The 23,379-nt window shown below is 30.9% G+C and overlaps 1 protein-coding gene across 1 annotated transcript; it reads right to left on the bottom strand.

Moving 5' to 3' along the window:
• Positions 1-3,844: 3,844 nt before the first annotated feature.
• On the bottom strand, positions 3,845-22,278 carry LOC111035070 (cytochrome P450 4C1-like). The gene is made up of 14 exons (XM_022316579.1): positions 22,215-22,278; positions 12,998-13,081; positions 11,128-11,323; positions 9,843-9,952; positions 9,645-9,735; positions 8,831-9,019; positions 8,615-8,681; positions 8,377-8,500; positions 7,409-7,493; positions 7,195-7,304; positions 6,735-6,803; positions 6,492-6,660; positions 5,508-5,687; positions 3,845-4,088 (listed from the first exon to the last, which is right to left on the bottom strand). Exons 2-14 carry the CDS (start codon positions 13,019-13,021, stop codon positions 3,898-3,900), a joined length of 1,605 nt encoding a protein of 534 aa, XP_022172271.1. The 5' UTR covers positions 13,022-13,081; positions 22,215-22,278; the 3' UTR covers positions 3,845-3,897.
• Positions 22,279-23,379: the final 1,101 nt, after the last annotated feature.

Genomic DNA, 23,379 nt, shown 5'->3' with positions numbered 1-23,379 from the left:
TTTACGGCTCAGATTCTAGCAAAGTGCCCGGTGGAATACGCTGTGGGAGATTTCGATTTTAAGGCTCACTGCAATTATTTAGGAGTTCGCGGAGCGGGAACGATTAGGTATGCATTAAAAAAAAAAAGAAAATCACGAAAGGTCAGCTACGAAAACTCACCGCCAGATGAAAATTAAATTATTAAAAGCCTCGACGAGGTACCACCGTACCAGTACCAATACCGTAAAATTATTATTACCTACGACCGGGAAAATGTAAGACGACGAGAATAATATTATTATTATAATGGTTAAGACCTCGGAAATATCGCACAACATAAAGACATAATTATTCGACATATTCCGAGCATTTTCTCTTAATTATAGGTCTTAGTCGTTTTTAGTTTTTAATTTTTCATGATAAAAAAATATATAAGCTCCATTTTTCGAGTATATTATTATAAAGTAATTAATGAACAAACTATGTTGTAAAATAATTTAATAATCCGCCTATATTAATATTAACATAAATAATTGTGAGGTTAAGCTAACCACATTAACATGGAAGGTACCTTGAAGGAATGCTCGGCATCAACCGTTTTTACATTGCTCAAAATCGAGCGAGGCACACGCATTCCAGGCGTAAGCTATTTTAGTTTGCTTACTTACAAAGCACGCATATAGGTGATAATAACTTGAGTGAGCACCCAAGTTATTTTATTTTTGCTTTTCCCCAGTCCTTCTATTCAGACGTCTTTAACTTTTCACTGTGCTTCTGCCTCGTCATTTACAGACTTCCTAAAATATGACTTTTACTCGACTTTTTCGTCTTGAATATTTACGATCTGTGTAGACATTAGACAATATACAATAAACAATACATACAACATGTACATGGCTGGACTGTTTGAGTAAATGTGGATGCCCCTTAGATCGCTACTTCAACTTAATTATTCATATATTATGACCTGTAGCCTAACCAGGAGCGGCGAAACGGTCGATCTGGAACTTGGACGATTTCAAAGTCGATCCCCTTTTTTTGAACTTATAAATTATTGTTATACGTTTTTAGTAGATGCGTTTGCCAAACACATATTTCGGATTAACCTGTTTGTATGAAATGCCATTTTCTCACACGAAAGTTATGAAAGCTGCACATCGAGTGTCTTTCTGATGATCGTTTATAGCAGAGTCTTTGTTTATCACTTAGCGACTATTATCGAGATTATAATTGTTAACTGGCCGTGATATGCAATGAAACACTTCTACACCAACTGCATAATGTCAATATATTTTGAAATCATTTAGAAATTGAATGTAAAACACTCATTCCAGTAACTTTATTCTTTTATCTTTTTTATTTATATAAGTATTTTATTTTCAATATTAGTGATATATCAATATAAAATATTTTTTTTATCTTATTCAATACTCTAAGGAAAAATATTTTATCTTATAATTAAAACAGATGAGGTCTATCTCTATCCTATAACTCTAAGCAGGAGAAGAACATTTCGCTCGATGGTTTATTTTACTATATATTTAACTGTTTGTTTGTGTAAAGTGAAGCATGATTTTTGTCAGATTAAAAAATACGGTTTTTGAATATTATAATATTATTCTTTCCAGAAATCTTTGCTGGCGTCATAACCGGCCACTACGCCTTGACGTCTCGCATCTGGAACAGCGATTTTTAAACAGATAATAATAATTATACGAAAGAAAATCGTTCGTTATGAAATTAATGTACACTATGATATTATATTCGAGTGGGTCGAGCGTAATGAAGTTTTGATTTGGCTATTAATCATACTTGTTAAACATAAGACGCAGCTTGCGAAGAACGATTACGATAAGAAGCTTTTTGTAATATATTTTACATTTATTTCAATTCGGTATTGTTTTTATCGTAGGCGTGAATAATAACGAATTTTAGGGAAGATTTTGATACTCCCCTATCGTGTTGACGTGGAGGTCCTCCGCAGTCCTGCAGTCCTACATAATGACCAACGAAGTCTCAATACGATTTTAACGATATCTTGGTTGTATATTATTATATTACTGTTCTTTCAGATCAAAGTAAACTACTAACCACAGTTTATATTTGACAGACAAAAATTCGTATTCATCATCGCAGTCCACGACTCATACGGTACGAGTATAGTACCTATTACTTAGGAATTATGATCTATGTGTATTCAAAATAAAACCGTATCAAAAAGGTAAAATTTCAAATAGGTGAGTTTTTATATTATATATATTTATATTATTTTTATATTTTATATTTCAGTTACTACTGTCTACAATATTGGTTTTAGTTTTTAAATTGCAGACAAAAACGAAAATTAAAATAGGTACCTACAATGCTTGCTGGGGCTGTACAAAGTCTCCAAACCTCAAACCTTACCGACCCCCTACCATTCACATGTTTTCAACCAACTATTGTCATCACTTATGGGTAAGTAGTATTTATTTTTCTAGGGTGTACATCGTGCATGAAGACTGAAATATAGCCAACAAATGTGATTAATTTTGTTTTCACGTAAAATTGAAAAGAATCATATAATATTACAATTTAAAATAAAAACCAAAAACCGATAAAAATGATAGTGTGTAGGTATAGCTAGTTTGGTATATCTGTCTGTTGTTTTTATTAGGTACACTACTCTGTACAACGTTGAATAATAATGTTTTAAATCGTAAGCAGAACCGCTGCAGTCTTATCTGCTATATAAGAGTCGTCTAGATCGACATGTGTCGATGTTGTGTTACTCTGTTACTACAACGCGACGTTACGATTTAAATATAATATAACAATTTACCTCGAAAACGCGTTGTACGTATAACGCAATACCCTACAACACAGGTCATACAATAATAGATCGTTGTTTAAAATAAAATATTTCCATAAATTTATCTGTGAAAATATATGTTTAATGTCGATGTTAAATAATGTATCGTAAGACGAGAATAACGGCATAATATTATTGATCAAACAGTTTAAACAGTACGCCTCCATACCGCAACATACGATCCGTCGCCTACGATACTCAAATTATTTATTGTACAACAAGTTCCGATGGAAGTAAAATAATATCAGAAACCCGTTGCCCGCAAGACACGTTGAATAATATTATTATATATTTTTCAACTCGGATGTGAAGTGTGAGGGCTTCTTAAACCGAGGAATATGACTACTCGACCAACCCTGCATTACATTGTACATTTAATTGTGTACATTCGCCGTACTCACTACTTATAGAATTAAATTATACGATTTACGACTTACGAGAAACCAAGACCTAAAATCGTGTGCAATAACCAATAACACCTTACATAAGGTGTGCCGTGTGCTGCAGTAGCAATTAATATAGTATTACCTATGTAGCCTATCGGTACACATGCATTGTTTAATATCGAGTGATTAACTTTTTTTTTAATTGAGTTAAGGTAATATTACATTTTTCCATATTTTATAGTTTTGAGCTTACAACGATTTAGATTTATTATTTGTTATATTCAATTAACTTCTTACTGAGCGATCTACTTTTGTTCACATAACTCAACTTAACTTGAGTTGACTATTTGATATTTCTATCGACTTGCCCACCTTCGAGTACAATATCATGTAAAATGTATTTCATACCTATTACAGTATTGTCTATTTACCTAAATCACGTCAATATTTATATACCACCTGTATATAAATTTTTTCGTTTTATAACGGTAATGGGCGGCAAGATAAAAAAAATTATGAAGTGTGCAGCTGCAAATCACATACATTTTAGACATTACGAGAAACTATAGTGACATTAGGAGGAATAAATATTTAAATGTTTTGTTTTTGATTTTTTTTGTTTTTTTAATGAAAACTATAATAGTAAAAATATAATGTTTCGGCGATGGTTTTTATTTTTTTCAAACAAACTTCATCGTCCGGTCTTGCGTTCTCTCCCTTGGCCGGATCGTGATCGGGTAACCGTCGGCTTTTTTCGCCAGCAAATCGATCTGCATTTCGATCTCCGACAATTTACAGTCAGTGTGCACGCTGTAACGGCGCAGAACCGCCACCATCATTAACTTCATGGAGATCATAGCGTACTTGACACCTGCGGGGAAAGCGATCAGTAGTTATAACTCATAATGCTCGTATATCAACGCAACATAGTCGTATAATTGAATTTCATACAGTCCAGGGTAACGTCTTGTCGAAGGACTAAAAGTAAATTTTCTCAAAATTCAATTTCCACTCTAATATGTACCCGGGTACATACCCTCAGTACCCTACCAACCTATCTCTTACGATACGAGCTAAGTTATTCACATTGTCTTAATGTCTCAACCCCCTTTCACCAGAAAAACGCACTTTTTATCAGCTGCTTTTACACTAAGTAGAACTTTGATGTAACGATACATTTTTTAATTATTAAATCTATGACTGTGGTTAATGAATATAAATAAATTCAAATTTTACAATGAGTCACATTTATGGATGATCTTATAGATCTATAGATCTAGTTTAAAACCTATTTATAATTTAAGATTCTGGAAATTCGAAAATTCGTAATTCTAACTATAAATACTTTAAAAGAAATTAATCGTTTGAATGAAAATTATTTTTTAATACATAACAAGCCCAAAAATATCAATTTCTTTTCACTAGTTAATACCTATGAAGTCTGGTAGAAAAAATTGGATTTAATAAAAATGGTTCAAATTGTATTTGTTTCACGTAGATAGGCGAGACAAAATAAGCTTTTGAAGCTTTGCATCCGAATAATTTGTTCATATTTTGGGTTTCTGGTGATGGATGTAATCGGATGCGTTCAAACACCGGTATAAAATATTTAAAGAACCATTTGGGTTAACCGTTACTATTTGGATTAATATGGGTTGATGCTGAAGTGCAATAATTCATGAAAAACTAATTTTAAAACTATGTAGGCACAACATATTTTTGATCATAGTATATGATCTAGAATATTATTTAATTTCATAAAATATAACTGATCTATGGTAAGTACTTTTGAATAACTAAACGAAACCAAATATAAACGCATAAACGTTAAAAATTTTAGGTAGTTAATAAGCGATGTTTAACGATTAATACGGATTGATTATAAACTTAAAGCCATCGATAATATTGAAATTATTAAAGAACCAATAACAATATCGAACTAACCGCAAAAACTACAAAACAAAATTACATAAAACGACATGTAAAATAAAAAATTATTAATTGTTTCGAATGATCCAGAATCTCATCCGGTGAAAACAAATTCATTCGGGTTTCGATTGTTGGATTTTCGAAGGGGTGTCTTTAAGGGTGTTTAAGGGTGTTACCAACGGGTTCCTGTTGATTCGGATGCAATGTCCTGCAAGCTTTGTTATAGGCAATAATATAATAATAAGTTAATATAATATATTGTCGTCGTCGGGACTCGACGTTTGTTTTAAAGGACATATTTATGCCACCGGGGTGGACGGCAAAAACAATTCGATTAATACTCATTTGGCGATGCTCCTACCTAGACAACCCCTAGGACCGCCGCTGAACGCCAAAAAACTAAACTTGTGCCGATTCGCCTCGTTCTCGGCGCTGAAGTTTTCCGGATTGAAAGTGTCGGGATCGGGATACAGCTGTGGGCAACGGTGTGTGACGTACGGCGACACGAACACGTTGGTGCCCTTCGGCAGTTCGAAGTTCGCTGTTAAAAAAAAAAAGAAATGAATTAAAATCAACAAAAAAGACATTTACGGTATTCGCACTATTACGCAAACATCGTTTTATCTCACGCGTTTTATTATTATATAATAACAATGCGATAACGCTTTTATCGACTTTGTCTGAGAAAAAAAGCCAACTCGGAATTCGTAATGGAATCCCTTTTTTTACTTATAGTTATCGAATCGATGAAAAGCGAAAGCCCGTGGATATCTTAGCAGGGCCTTGCTGCTACATATAAAATCTAATTACTATTGCGAATCGTAACGAAATCTCGTTTTTGACTTTCGCATCGGTTTCTCCAAAATCTTGACGATCGGTATAATAATTGATACAAAAATGTACCACAATGCAATATTAATAAGTGTAATTCGTTTGAAATGTAAAAGTTAAACCTCTCTTTTCTCGCCCTCTTCGAGGTGATGTCATATGATATTATTACTCACGTCTAAATCAAATCTATACTAGTCTTTCCTAGTGTATAATATATATATATACTATATCAAAATGTTTTAACAAAATGTTACTGCATCTCCGTTTAGACTGGATACATAAGCTTCAAATTTAGAATACCCTTTGATAAATTATTGTATTTATTTTTTAAATGTATCTTTTTAATCCTTTATAGATCGTAAGACTTTTATGTAAATATGCATCAACGTTACGATTATGATAATTATAAGCACCAAATGTTTTTGTCCATAATTGTCCATAATATACATGTATTTGCTAAGTTAAAGTTCTAGGTGTATAGGTTAGGTTTACTTGTAAGGATAATGAGACTTACTGAGCTTTACGTTTTCATTAATAATTCTCGAAAAAATTGCTCCAGGAGGAAACAGCCTGAGGCTTTCTTTTAACACCATTTCCAAATATTTAAATTTAAATATGTCTTCAGGAACGACTTCGCGATCACTGTCTCCTAAGATACTGTAAATCTCTTCGTAGACTTTATCCTGCAAACATATTTGACGTGCAAAAAAAATTTTAAAAAATACGATATGCTAAGAAAAAACTATTGAATTACTACCTGGATATCTTGATGCATGGCAAGTAACAGAATGCAAAAACATTCAGTGATGGCACTGGTATCGCTGCCCTGAAATTATAAGATGTTTAAAAATTTGTGCATTGACAGTAGTAGTCAAAAAAGGAGGGTGACTGGGAAATATTGAGCCCCAGTGACCTTTTTTTCAATAATTTATGATCTTGCAAAAATAAAATGTGTTTTTAGTGATCAAATATAGTGCGTGTTACAAAATCAGCCATGCCACAATCATTTGGGTGCCACTGAACTTACCCTTTTTTTTGTTTTTATCATATTTATATGGGAAATAATTTTTCTTGGATTTAGCAAATCGAGCATCATTTTTTTTTTTTTTTTTGTTAAATTGTTATTTATGTAAACGTTGAATTAAATTGCTCGTAAAATATAATATGACCTTTCGTAGGCATTACACACGTGTAATAATATTGTACGTGTCTCTTACTGCGACTGTCATCGTTATCACTTCATCCTTGAGATCTTCGTCCGTAAAATCAGCTCCTTCGTCGTTCAACTTGAGCAACTTGTCCAAGAACACCTTTGTCGAATTCTTATCTGTAATAGCATTTAAATAATATTGTATACATGTAACACATTATATATGGTCTTTAAGTATATTACATACTAAATTATTGAATTATTTAAATATTGCATATTACTTTCTTCCGGAACGACTTCGTGAGACTTGCTAGTAGATTGTTGAGACTTTGTCGATTTGAATTCTAGTTTCTTATCTCTTATTATCTAAACAGATTCATAATACTCTAAATTAATGTGAATTATACACATATATTACATAGATATTTATATAAATTCATAAGCAGAGCCGCCTTAAGACATGGACCTCGGGTCCTCTCAGTTTCTAAAGGCCCCGATCATTTTCGTTTTTTTAGTTATTTTTTTTTTTTAATTATTATTTGCAAATTTTTTTTATTAACGATAATATTATTTAGCTGAATTACTAATATTAGGTAAGTATAAAATCAAAATTATATATGTTACTGATGAATATAACTAGGCACTTATCAAATTTTTGAGTGAGTTATGCAACTATGCAAGACGTACAAATATATTTCTATATTATTATTTTCAACTACATAGGTATTACTATAGTATTAAATTTATTTTTTTTTACATTTCATTGTACACGGGTACACAAATTCCAATTAAATACAAAAAAAATTTTTAATATGCAAATATAATATATAAATATACATATTATTTAATTTCTGAACATTTCGGAAAATAAGTAGGATTAAACATCTGATATTTAGGTTTCTGTTTAGATAGTTTATCTCTATTTTTCTCTAATTGGGGGTAAACGGTGATGTATCGGTTAATTTATTTATGGGTACACTACTAATATAATATACATATTAAACCTAAAAATGTAAAACTTATTGGTTATCAAACTATTTAATCAAGTATAATTTATTATTATCCACGCGTATGCATTCCAAAGGATTTATTAGGACATATTTTATGTCAGGATAATATTATACGTCACAATAAATCGCTTAAATATTTCACTACCCCCGAAATACGCATTAAGCCCCGGGGGCCTCGCATAACCCTAAGACAGCTCTGTTCACAAGTCGTTATCACATTAGATATTGTGCCGACTGACTTGCAACGAGACCCTGTTCAATTGACTCATATACACGTTCAGACCAGTCAAGTACGTGTAAACCGCGAAAATCTGATCGATGTACAACCATGGCTTCACGATGCACTTGCTCAGTTCTGAAACTCTAAAAACGTGTGGTTTGTTTTGTTTTTGTTTTTGTTTTTTTCTAAGCCATCTCGATATCATCTCTTAGGCTTAGCAAGAATATAATATTATTATAATTATCTGTTAATTTTACTTCTTCATGGCGAAGACGAATTCCGATAACGTTTGTTGATCGTTGAGGTTGTAACCCATCGCAGCTTCTATAGTACATAATATTAAGGTATTAATATAACATGAATCATAATAATATGAATACGAAACACAGTCAACTAGTCGTTGTGTGTGTTGCACACGATCGCCAGACAATTGTTTTGCAGTGTCGATCACCTAAAGCTAATACAAAACTTACGGCTTACGTTATTGAGATTACACGATATTATGTAATCCCAAATGTCGAAAGATTGTGTTTCGCCAACGTGTTTCGCAATGTTTTCAACTAGTTTTTTGTTGTTCTCGTTAAATACTGGGTACAGCTGATCCAAAAACTTTGAACTGAATATCGACGCTATGACACGACGGTGCTTTTTCCATTTGCCAACTGAAAATCAACAAGACCAAATTATTATTTCAGATACTACGTCACTATACCACAGACTTGTATTTATCCATCTGTAGGCCACTCTGGAAATTAAATCAGTAGTTAAATTTTGACTCAAAACCTATTTTTAGAATACCTTTCTATTTATTTGTTGTAATATAGAGCAGTGGTGACCAACCTTTTTTTATAGAAAAAAGGGCCAAGAGTATAAATTTTTTATTTAATTTGATATTTTTTTTTATTATTGGCATACATTTTTAGACTATTATTTAGACGATAAGAAATGGTAAATATTAATTTATATTACATTTTAAAAACGTTACATTTTTTTCAATTTTGCTAGAATTTTAACACCTAAAGTATTTGATCACCACTGTAATAAAGAAACTAGTTTTAAATGAAGAACTTCCCAAAAAAATAAAATAACTAGATGGTGCCAGATCTACGAAATAGTACTAAACACGCCTCTATAATAGTCGCAACATAAATCAATGGACTGACAATATTATTATTAACAGTGTAGCCTGCTTACGGCCCGTCAACGAGCGATACAATATTTGATTTATACAAATACTATGCATTCCGAATTTAGTTAACAAAATATTATTTACAGAAAAATACTCACTCGGAGCAGTAAATACACCTTCGCCCACTGCGTGTCTTATGATGTGGTAAATCATGCCTTTTTCTATGGCTTTGGAACTGTTTAAAACTATCTGCAATCAAAAAATACGACAAAAAGTTTTTTATTACCCGCCACCTAGTCGCAGCAAAACTCGAGTTCACACGTTTATTACGTAAAAAAATAATAACGATAACTTACTTGCACGTCTTCTGGCTTATAAACTCCGACGAAAAGAAATGGGCCTACCCACAATTTTACCGGTTCGTAGTTGTATTTTTCGGCCGATTCTTTAAAATTGTACATAATCTCTAAGGAAAAAAACACAAAAATCAATTTTAAAAAAACCATGATATGAATAGCGACGAACGGCCGTGCGCAAAACAAAAACTACAGTGTTTCACAGCTTTTCGCCTGAATCGACCTTTACACCAGTACAGTAATATAATACCTTTCCATTTTCCGACAAAATAAATTTCAATTCTTAGATTTTAGTAACAAATTATTGTAAGAGCTAATGTATCAAATTATGGAGATATTTTTTTTTTCAGAATCATTACCCATTCTCCATTAATAAGAATAAGAAAAAAAGATTACGTTATGGCAATACATATTATTGTGACAATATTAAGACAAATTGTTGTTATGATTTTTTTTTTATTTATCCACTTGCAGACGTTTTCTGTGTAAATAAATTATCTCTTTCGTATAAGGTAGATGATCTATTTAAGGGCCTACACTAATTGTTTCGAAAAGTTTCAATTTTTTTGAAAATAATGATTTCACATATTTTATCATTTCAAAATAACGTTAGTGAAAAACTTAGATTTCTCCTATTTTTGTAAGTTTCTTACTCTTTTGAACGACACTATACATTTTTAATTCCGTGTTACGAAGCAGAATATTATTCGGTGTATTTCAATACTACAAGGTAGTGATGTAGAAGTAAAGACCACACAAAATGTTGGTCCACTATTCCGCTCATAGAAACTTTAAATACTTTTATAAAGTTTTAACTGATAAACTACCTGTTCAAAATTTGATTTGTATAGATTGAAATACACCGAATAATACCCTGCATAGGAACATAGAATTAAAAGCGTATAGTGTCAATTATTAAAAATACAACGATAAAAAAAATTTTAAAAATATTATAATTGTTGTTCGGGAATTAACCGTGAAATGACATTAAATTATGTAAAACAAATATTTTCAAAATACGAGTGTAGGTTGCACTTAAATGGATCATCTGGTAGGTATAGTAAATTATACATTTTTTTGTAATAACTAATAATTTGATGAAAGTATACTCTATTGTTCTATACATTTTAATGTAGGCAATAATTTTCATAGTAATGAGTTGCCAAAATCTAAAAACTGAAATTTTTTGTAACGGTAAATGGAAGTATATATTATTGGGTATTATACTGGCAGTAAAGCGGAAAGGTCGATTTCGACGAAAAGTGAAACTCCCGGGGATTCTCACTCTCGGGGGTTGTGCTCAGATCAAAAATCGATCCTTTTAACGGGTACGTCGGTGGGCCCTTTATCTTGTCGGCGAGTCTATAGAATTGTCTGTACTGCCATCGCATGCGGCACCACAACACGACAAAAATCACGATAGAAGCGTAAACGTACAGTTCGATTTTCGACGTCGGCAAGGCGTGCGCTGCGTTGTGTATCTACAAACAGAAAAAAAAAAAATAATAATAACCGAAACTTTCTTTTTTAATAAATATGTTGTTCTCGGAAAAAAAAATACAAAATTAAAAACAAATATTTATTTATTTAAAAACCGTTTGATTTTTGTTTTAATAAGTATACGGCGACGTGAAAATATTATGTTGTTTTCTTACTCTTTGTGTTTCAAAGACAAACAGTGTATACCTACGATATTTTCCAAATCGATTCGCGCGAAATTATTACGACATAATATTCCTCATAAACGAAACATAATCGACGAATTCGTTTGTAAGGCAATTCTCCGCTTAAAGAATATCGCGGACGTTTCGATGAACTCGGCGCCGTCCACAAGAGCCGGAAACAATTTATTATTATATTATTTTTCTGGGTCGGTAATAATATTGAATATGACTATTTGACGACATCGATCACAAAATCGTCTCTGCGACACATACCGAGTAGTACCTGACAATATTGTGAAATAAAAATAAAAATTGTTTAACAAAAATCGAAACCGGCTGCAGTAATGATATACAAATGCTAATAATAAATAAATGCCAACTAAGACGACACAGTAAATTGACATCCTAGTCCACTGAACTGAATCACATCAAACATTACACTGACAGTCAGAAATTCCTATCGAAATACTCAGAAAATTTGAAGTGATCTTAACAAGACTCGGAATTGAACACACTCAAATCTCCCTCAGTTTCTTAACGGCCAAGGAAGAACCCTCAACGTGCACAGCCTGCTATGTCCAAGTCACCATCAATCATATTCTCTCTAAATGTCGAACATATCACAATATCAGAACAAGTTCCAACCCGTCTGAATCATTAGCTGAAATACTTCACAATCATCCTCAGTCAATATCAAACATCGTCGAATTCATCACAGCCACCAAACATCAAACCAAGACTTAAAAACCATTTAGAATAATTAGAATAAGTAGACATTTAGTTAATTAAACCACGTGTTAACAAAATGGCCTATGTGGCTAAAGATCTTTTACCAATGAAAAAAACAATAATATTATTATATTTAGACCTGTGTATCATACATATTATTATAATAAACAAAGGTGGACAAGTTAATGAAAATAATTAACTTTAGTTAAGTCAACGTTTAAACAGTTAAGCTGTAGCTAAACAGTTAGCAAAGATAAAATCAACTCTAAATGTTAGACTTTATGATTTAATTTAATTTTTAATTACCCCTTGGGTCATTTGATAGCGCGACTTTCAATTTTATTAAAATTATAACTAAGTATTGTGAGAATAATGCATTTTATCCTATCCCTTCTTAATACACTCACTGCCTCTATAATAGCCTGTAGTGATTAAATTAATAAAGTTTTGAATAAAGTTGATGATACGTATTATGTATAAACATGATTTTAACTTAACGTATAATTTTTCAAATCAACTGGAAAAAGTTAAGTTATTAATTTGGATTTATTGACTGATCGATTTCTGCTGCAAGCCTAGTTATCTACTCATACAATTAACTGACTAATCGAGTAAAAAGTTAACAACAAAAAAATATTAACTTCACTTCGACTTCTCGACTACCCAGGTTCGTTAATTTCCACCTTTGATGATAATATTCTGTGGAATAAATTATTATTATTATTATTATTATTACGACGAGGTGGTAAATCATGTACTTACGGCCATGCTCATTTGCGCAAACATGGTGTGCGACGGTCTCGACGATGACAGGAACGATGCAGTAATAATGCAAAGCGTCGAAAACTAAAAACCAAAAATATATTTTATCGTTCTTATACAATGTCACAACCGAGGGCAAAGGCGAATGCATATTATACATTCGCCTCGGCGCGTCGGACAGGCACTCGCCAAATTCGACGCGAATTCCATTGTTTTCGCTACGGTGTTAATTAACAGTGCAATATATCGTTATAATCATTATTATCGTTGCCGTCGTAGTATTGTGCACGATGCGTTTTGATGTTTGATGTAGCTGATTAAGAGGCGCGATGTATTGCAGATAAATCACTGTGAAACTGTCAAAAGTACCTAATCACAATATGATTGCCGTTTTCGTTCGATTATCAATAAAAAATATAAAACAATTATTGTAATCACACAGGCTGTTTATTTTTATGCTGGTTGATGCCGTCGACGGGTGTTGACAGTATACGATATATATATATGTATATATAGGTAGGTAGTTTTTTTTTTTTTTTTATTTGAAGGAATCTACAATCTATACATGGTTTTTTTACAATAAGTAGGTTTGGTGAATGACAAGTAAAAAATATAATATGGGTAATTAGATTAGGGAAGATACCCAGTGGTAGCACCCTATGAGGTAGGTAGTTAAAATCGAAGATATTATTATGATTGCTATACTATTTTATCCGTCAATTGTTTGTACTATTTCGACATCGAGTCCAACCGAATTCATGCTCGCTTGGACTAACTAACAGAATTGAGTACTTGTTGAAATGGTAAAAAAATTATTTCGCCTATAACAAAGTCTAAGCAATAAGAAAAACCAAACCTAACAGGGTACTGACTACTGAATAACAATAAATGCTTACACAGTATTTATCTTTAATAAGAAATGCATCTATTCAAATATTGATTTTTAGACATTTTAAATATTCTTGTTCTAACTTAACGTCACCATTTTTCAACCACTATGTTCTTTAATGCAATTTTAGAATATTATCCTGTATCAGAGTATACTTTGTTTTTTTTGTTTTTTATTGTCGATGTATTTAATTCTAATTTCAAATGAATAGTTTCTGAACCAACAAACTTAATTTACGAAGTATGTCTATGTTAACAAAAAGGTGAAAAGATGTGGGGCTATGAGAATTTCAAAATAGTAGTAATTAATATTGAAGTAGATAATAGCATTAGCTAAAGTTTTTAAAAACTAATAATTAAATAGCTGGTACTACCTATACTGAAGATTACGCATTTTTGAAATTGAATTTAAAACCAATATTAAGAAGTTTAATAACAATCCAGAAACTAGGTTTTTATTTAAATTTTGATTTAGATAGGTACCTATTATCAAAAACCATTTTTTTAACGGTTTACAGTAAACAAAATAATTTGGTTAGGTTAGGTTAAGGGACACTTTTCAAACATTTAAATGGTACACAATATCAGAGTGTCTAAAATTATGGGTTTTAAGAACCTATAATTAAAAAACATAAAATCAGAATTCATAAAAGGGGAGTATGCTTTGTGAATCACTCAATCACCATATTATAATTATATGGTATTAATGTTTACAGTTTTTCCATTAAAAAAGTTGTAATTTTTCTAAATTGATTTGAACAAAACGCTTCAACGACAATGGTTATTACTTATTAGCTTACAGTTATTTAATTACATTGTTTTCTTTTTATTTTTAAACAATATTTTTTTGATATTTTGTTAAATTAAATTACGTTTAATATAATTCTGACATTTTCAAAGAATTAAAACTTTGGTGTTCGCTTCTTCGCCGGATTTCAGGATTTCAAATAACTGCTCAGGTAAGTCATTTTCTTTTCTAAGGTCTTCGTATTTTAAACATTCTGTTAACATATGTTTAACTGTTAAAAGTTGTGTTTATTTATCTTTATTATTTAGTTTCCTTTTATCGTTATTACCGTCTTCGAATATAAAAATTATAAATGCTAATATTAAATTGTAATACACCTCAATAATAATGATATTTATTGAGTGTAACAAATTATAATTAATTAAACGTTTATAATTATGACATTTGAATTATTAAAGTGGTTAACAATAAGTAATAAAAAATCCCTGACATGTTATTGAATAATATTTATAAATTACAAGAAGATTTTTTTTAAAAAAATAGAGGAACCCTGCACTCTGTAGCCTGCTATATAGTTGGTTTATTCAGTGCACCTCGTCGTTAAGTAGGTCACTGTGATGGATGACATTGTGTTAAATTTGAATTCCATAATATAGCATAATATATCATATAGCACACGAAAAACAATTAAGTACGAGTGGAGACAGTCTGTATTCTGCCTATATAACTATAAGTATATTTAATTATATACTTATATATTTTATATATTTTATATATCTAATTTATTGCTTAAATATAGAATTCCAGTTTTCAAGGTTAGGTTCAAATTTCCGATTTGAACTTTAATTGTCTAGAAAAAATGTAAAAATGTATTTTTTTTTAATTTTTGATTATCAGTAACCTAAAAATAGATTTTTAACTGCAAAATAATTTACAAATATTGATGATTATGTCAAAATTAGAACTTCGAATGCCTATAGAAAAATTTGTTTGACCGATATAATGTATTTTAAATATGCATGTATAGCTATAACAACTACTTATATGGGGTTATTTTATTTTATTAATACCTTTAAATAGGCTGAGATTCGTCTAAATGTTTTGATTATTTCATTGTATAAAGAAAATAATTATTATTTAAGTGGAAGTAAAATATTTCTTGTTTAAAGTTTCTACAATCAATATTATTTAAATAATAACTAAATAACGAAAATCGGTCGAGGATAAAATGTTATTAAATTAATATCCAAAATAATCAAAATTTGAACATCAATCCTTCATAAGAAATTTAAGTATTTGTATGCTTAACTTTTTTTTAATATCCAATCATAAAATGTTTAAGAAATATTGTAATAAATTATCAAACCTTAGGTGTTAGAATTATAAATGTTATTCTACAAACAAATTTTAATTTTAAATACATATAAATTGTAACAATAATGTTTTTTTATTACTGAGAGAAAAACTTATGAAGAACCTGGTATTAAATGATTAATTGTTTTTGGTTTTTACCCAAAATACATAAATCAAGAAAAAAAATTCGACAGTTTAAAAATATATATTATTAATAGTTCAAAAAGAGACAAAATATTTTTAAAATAATATCATGTCTAGCAAATACCAATATGAATATTCTCAGGGGAAATTTTGTCTCTACAGTTCTTCATTTTTAAATTATAACAAAAAAGTCAAAATTGTTATTTTTACAAAAACTGGTTTTGAGTAAAAATTCTAGTTTTTTCTTAATTTTTTGCAGATTTTACTGGACAAGTAAGTACTGGGTATTTTTATTCTTGAAGTATACAACCAACTAGCTTAGCAATTTTATTTTAGAAACCACCTTCAAAAAATTAAACTAAAGCATTTTTACAGCTCCGGTGGGTGATAACAAACAAACCATTAGACTTTCAAACTATTGGTAAATTAGCAACACATTTTATGGCTTCAACCAGAATCTAAAATCTAAAATATTTGTTACTCATTGAAATTGTTTTTAAATTATTTATTGTTTCGGTCCACCACGGTTAATCCATTTAAATACATGTACCTACCTAAGTACGTAGCTTAGATATAATCGAACAACACATATTGTGGCACAAAATTATTTACAAAGTAACCCAACACTGTAAATTATTAATAAAGGGTGTAACCAAAACCGCACCGAAACTCAGCGGCTAATGATCTCTGATTATCCTCTGGATGTACCTATAGACTGCTCTAAAGTGAAGAAATCAATCAAAGTCTTAATTAAAACTTGTCGATTAAGTGGAAACTAGCTACGCGCAATATTCGATTCCTGTGATAATAATCTACGATCAACTTACTTCACTCAAGTAGGTAGCAAATTGTGCACACTGAGCGTTTTGTACTGTCGCAGTAGCGCATTTTAAGGAACAATGACGGAAATCGCCCTCCTACACAAGTATTTTCACAAATAATATCTTATAATAATAATAATAGTTTCAGGTTCTTCTAAATTCAATCAGCAAATAATTAATTTGGTTTTTCGAGATGTTCGTTCAGATGAATTTCTACTTGCATTTTTTTTCTCAGTTGATACACATTATACCAAAATAGAGTAATTTTACTATTTTAGAATGTCAATCATACGAAATTATAATATTATTATTATTGTTATTATTATTGGCTACCTACATATCCACGTACAAATAAATCTAGATGTGCATGATTCTCTGCGAAATAAATAGTTCGCAATTAAAAATAAATAATATTATATATTACGTTCCGCCAGTCATCGCACAACACACACACACACACACTTAAATACACATCGCCTGGATTCAAACTTACAATACTTTAAATTGTAGTTTCTGCTGCGACAATCATTTTCCAGTAACTGGTACCTATCTATACAATATTAAAGTTCCCAAAAACTATAAAAACGAGAAATACTAAAATCCTATACACGAGAGTAGAATATAATAAATTACATACCTAAGTTAATTCTACAACAAATGATATGTATAAATTCCTTTACGAATATAAAAATGATGTAACTATTTAGGCAGAGCTGTATTTAGGGAGGAACGTGGTGTTAATGCCACCAGGACTGTGTGTAATTCCTTATTTGGCAAAAGAAATACCTAGGTTAGTTCCAGCACCAATATTGTACGCTAATAATGTAGAATTATTTATTTATGAAATGTATTTTGATATTTTTTTTTAAGACATTATATTATCATCAGGTTGATTACGACTCACTTTATCCCCCCCCCCCTTCAATGGTTAGGTTACATAGATAAACGCTCTCTAATATTATATTAAAGCTTAACTAAAAAATTGGTTCTGCAGAATGAAAATTTGGGATGAAGTACGTTTTGTAAGACTGTAACAACTGACAACACATCTCGCTGTAGCATCATCTTAACGTCTCTAATTCTATCACAGCATGTAATATGTTATTAATGTAATCAGCTGATGTACGAGTATAAAACAATTAAATACCCAAAGTTTTTTTTAGAAATAAGAGTGTGCACCTATAAATTAATAGGTGATTATATAAAAATACCTTTTGAATATTATGTTAATATTAATTAGGGGCTAAAATCACAAAAATGTAATGCTTTTTTATTTTAAGACGCTTTCGAGGGGACATTCAACAAAAATATGATATTATATTATAATTGCCCATCTATAATATACCAACCATAATGTGGAATTTGGTTAACTCTGCAAAGATACGGTGTAAATATATAAGTATAGTCGTTACATTTTTTTAATATTGCACTATAATATTATTGCAAACACAATATATTTATTATGACCTATGGCGAGGGTGTAAGCCCCAGGCCCTTAAAAGCTTCAACACCTCGATCATATATACAGACACTTTATGTACTTTTGGCGGACTTTAAAACCAGATAAATCTTCGGGAGTACCTACAGTATATATAATATTGGACCTCGGAATGGAGTTAGGGCCGAGCCATATATAGAAACGTATTGGTCAACGTTTCCAAATAATATAAATACGAATTACTTGAATTTATGTCCGCAAGACAAAACGCCGCGTAAAAGTACCATTATTTAGATTTACTATCCTTTGTATTATATATATAATGCCTCGTGGATTCCAACATCGTAGTCTTTCACAATAATTGTCGTGTGTATATATAATATATATATATATATTTATAAACTCGGGGCACAGAATGGTTGTTGTGGTACGAGTTAAGTGAGGCAAACTTCTATATAGTTTGGAGGAAATTATTACGAAAAGTAACAACTTACATATTATTATTATTATGCGAACCGTAGTGCAGCAGCGCTACAAGACTGCGGAGAGGTGCGTAGGTGAAAGTTCCAAATGTGACGTTTGTTTTGAGTCGTTAACATTTTTATAAACGTAAGAAGTAAAAAATATTACACAAGTCATGCGTATAAAGTCTGAACATTTTACTTTCCAAAATAAGGAAAACATTTTTGAGAGGGTGTAAACTGTAAAGTGGTTTCACCGGCATATAGTTATTGCGTCGTTCTACCTATATCGTGTAGTAGGAAGGTGCCTACTTTCGAGGCATGTACACAATTTAAATCCTAGTACAAAGTAACATCACGGTTGGGTCAAACCATTCAATTTGATCGACATCGAACTTGACGTTTACAAAAACAATAATAATTAGTAACCCAGGCTTCATTTATAAGAAGTAAGAACATATAAGTACCTAATATGTATGACATCTTAAAATTAAAGTTTATTTGACTTTTTAAGCAGATGAAATATGGAAAAAAGGTGGACAAGACGTGGGTATACCGCTCTGCTGTGCTGTGTTCATCGATCATGTCATTATAATGGATGTGTTGTATTTGATTCAAATGATAAACCATTGCATACGAAAAACGATTCTGACCTGAGACGTGTCGTCCTTGCATACTATTACAAGATATAAATAATCAAATGTAATAAATAATTCAAAACGAATTAATAAAAATCAGAAATATCTCATTGGCTACGGCTGTGTCGTATACCTTCTATTTTTCGAAAGGTACCAAAAAATGTAATAATCCACAACTATTTGAATTACCTTTTATTATTATAAACAAACACAAAAATATGAGACACAATCAAACATATATGGGCCTCGCTGAAGGGCCCACACTGACCTTCCACCGCGGTGCTTACGTTCTTAAATATAATTTTACAATGAGCTGCCTCAGCTCATTTGCTTCATTGGCCTATTATTAAGAATACTATACATTTTTTTTTGTTTAACTTAAATTTATGTGCCCCAAACTGGTTAGCACATACGACAGCTATAGATAGCGTTACTGCAGTTTTTTTTTTTTTGTTTAAGATAGGGATTTCAAAATGAAAGGGAATCTTCTATTACAATTTCTAATGTTAGCTATGGAAAAAAAACTTTTATGAATTTCTAACTAAAAATAATTTTCAAATTTTCGGGATTTTAATGAATTTCGTTAACATTTGAACTTTAAATACACATAAAAATAATCGTGCTTCTGTATTTTTAATATTTTATCTAGCATTACATTCCAAGCTTCTTTACAAAGTGAAAAATTTTTATCAAGAACAGTTTTAAAAAAATTTACAAAATTCAAAAGATCTCTCAAGAGCTCAAAAAAGATTTCAATAATGTTTCAACATATCGGAAATTCAAATACAAATATTTTGTGAAAATCTCAAGTGTCTGCGTTTATTCGTTTTTTAAATACGCAATACGCAATGAAAATAAAATCTATTATTCAACAATATTGGTTTTGTGTAAAAATTACAATTTTTTTGTTTTTCTCAACGCTTTCTAAAACTATTGTATTTTCGATCTCTCAAAAGTATTAACTAAATTCATTCGTATATCAAAAAAAAAATGTTGATGTTGAAAATTGGTGCATTTTTACTACCCCAAATGTTGTTGACGGACAGAAAAAAAAACACACATCATTGAAAATACAATACATTTATCGGCTACGCTCAAAATCTAAAATTGAAAATGCTGCAGTTCACCCCCCCCCTCCCCGCATCTCAGCCACGATTTACCCATTTATACTTGAATGTTTGATTTACAAATCAGTGCTATACATATTAGTTTGATTTTATATCAATCATTTAGAATCAATCATTTTTCGAATGAGTTAAGAAACCTCCTTAATACTGGATTCTAAGGAAAATTGTATAGGCAACTTCTTATACATTCAGCAATTAGCCTTGTCGTTGTATTGATCGTAAATGATCGTTAATAGTAATGTCATCCGCATAGTAGTACACGGAGAGATTTCTCACCCACACATGTCAGATAACAATTTCGCGATAAAGAAAACATATTTATTTATCCCTCAAACATACAACTGTAATTTCAAACAATACGTCACAACGATTACATCGATTTGTATTTTGAAAGAACATTCTAATTTTCCACAACATGTAAGAAGGATCAATTTAGGCGCATGTGTATGATATTTTAGTTAATTAAATATTTAAGTTTAAAATTTTAAAATTTCGCCAAATTTCTTAAATTAAAACAACATTCATAGCAATCTAAATTGGAACAGTCAAAACTGTGGCTCGATCGTCCCCTTGTACGCATTACGGGGGATTCCGAATATTTGTTCGGAATAAAAATAATTGACGATGTACCTATGTATCGTTTGAATAATAGAAACAGTCGTTTTTGACGAAAAAAAGCTCATTCGTGAGGCCCCCCTTAATGTTGTTTAAAAAATATCTACCTATGGTATACAACTAGGTCCATCTTGCAATTTATTTTTGTAGCTACGAACTTTATGTAAAAATTGGTGGTTTTTAAATAATTATTGTCTTCAGTACTGTTTTATATATTTAATTTGATATCATTCATTTTTCTCGTATTCACAGGTGCATAGAGTGAAATAATAAAGACTTCACTGCTGTGCCAGCACTAGTTTTGGCGTATAGAGAGCGCTGCAGTATTGAGAACTGTATCAATCTTTTGTAAAATAACGTGGAATATTGTGCTGATTATTTTATTATTAAACTCAAAACCACTATCTATACATTACATTATTATTTATTTAAATTAATATTTATGTTGTGTATAATGTACCTAACTGTGACATAATACGCCCATCAACAGTTATCGTGAACCAAAGACCAAAAACCGAGTGTTCTAGTGATTAAAATAATAAGATATTATACCTACTGACGACTTCGACACATCTTAATAGTTTTGTATAGTGGCAGTCTACGCGAACTAATTATTCGGATAATGGTTTACAGTGGCCTAACTTGGGGCGAGTTTCTCGGATGGATTAAAATACAATAATACAACTGCACCTAATGTGTCTACAAGTAAAGTACGAGAGGAGGTAACGTTAAAATGCCCAAAGAATGATTTAAAAGACAATAAATGAATAATAACTCTGGGCGTGTAAATACTAAAAAGCAGTCCTTAAAGTTTCGGTAAAATCGTAAAATTAAAAAGATATAATAACATGAAGTTGGCACTGTTCATAATATAATGTATACTAACCTACTTTAAGTGTACCTACCGACACAATATTAATACTTTGATGACTAATTACAGTAATTATAATAATTACACATTATTGCACTCTGTTAAACTATTACCTAGCAATCGTGTGACCAATGATATCTGTCGAAAATATGTCAACAATTTTAATGTTTGGCTCGTAATGTATTAGTATTATACACGTATTATGTCATAGTAAAACATAAGTCATATTTTTGTGCAAGTCAAACTGTATAAGTCAGCTTGTCTCCCACTCCGCTCGGAACGGTGAGCCCGCGGGCTATATCGAAGGTGCTTCAAAATTTCCCCCCACCCGGGAACACTCGTGGTGGTTCGGCGTCCGCACTCTGCTGCACGGCAGTCGGAGACTTATTACACGTTGTATAATAATGATATTCCTAATGGAAAAAAACGCTAAACACTACGGCGCTCTGTATGCGCGTGGCTCTCTGCGCATATATATATATAGTAAAATACAGCGGCTTCTGACCTTGCAACGAGTATAGTATGTAGCCATGTAGGTACTACTCGTGACGTCGGCGACGGCCTTCGGTCAACGTACAAAAATGTATTATATTTGGTAGATGCATCTTAATTTGTTTTCGTATACCTATATTATATATTTATAATTTTATAAATGGGTTCCAACGCCATAGGTAATGTTTAAAGTGTCAATTTAACATCAAAAATTAACAATTTAATACTTAATTATGCAACGATTTTTACCATTTATTAATTTTATACGCCTAATATTGTATTCTAATCAGTGTCGGCGCTAGGTATTGTGGAGCCCTGGACAAGGTATTAGCCATTAGGTACCCCAGAAGAGTGTAAAATTCTAGCTTTTTTTAAATCAGGATTTAAAAAAAAAATATTGTTTTTCTTCAAATTTTAAACATTAAAAATAATAATATTATTTTTTTTTTTTTAAATCGAGGGGCCCTGGACATATGTCCCATTTTTCCTCCACTAGTGACGGAACTGATTCTAATAATACATTAGACATTGAACTATACTAAATTACATTGATAAGTAATTGATATTATTAAAAATAATGTCCTTTGCAAATCAAGATTCCACGAAAAATAAATAAAATAGTAAGTACTTACATATTTTTGTTTTGAATAAGGAATATCAATTATTTATCATTTACTAATATAGATATATTAAAGGTATAGTTGACAGTAGTATATCTAAACATACATCAAAAAATAAATACCAAATTATAACTAACGTGAAAAAACAATTGCAATTCAATACTAT

Source organism: Myzus persicae, unplaced genomic scaffold (genome assembly GCF_001856785.1).
Source record: "Myzus persicae strain clone G006 unplaced genomic scaffold, MPER_G0061.0, whole genome shotgun sequence".
In the NCBI taxonomy this organism is placed as follows: Eukaryota; Metazoa; Arthropoda; class Insecta; order Hemiptera; family Aphididae; genus Myzus; species Myzus persicae.
This window is presented reverse-complemented; position numbering and strand designations above follow the sequence as displayed.

Coding starts and splice junctions, on each gene's coding strand:
- LOC111035070 (XM_022316579.1), bottom strand. CDS start 13,021: ATGTTTGCGCAAATGAGCATGGCC. Junction 8,501..8,614: donor TTCGTCTTCGCCATGAAGAA/GTAAAATTAACA, acceptor ACACGTTTTTAG/AGTTTCAGAACTGAGCAAGT. Junction 7,494..8,376: donor TGAACAGGGTCTCGTTGCAA/GTCAGTCGGCAC, acceptor GAATCTGTTTAG/ATAATAAGAGATAAGAAACT.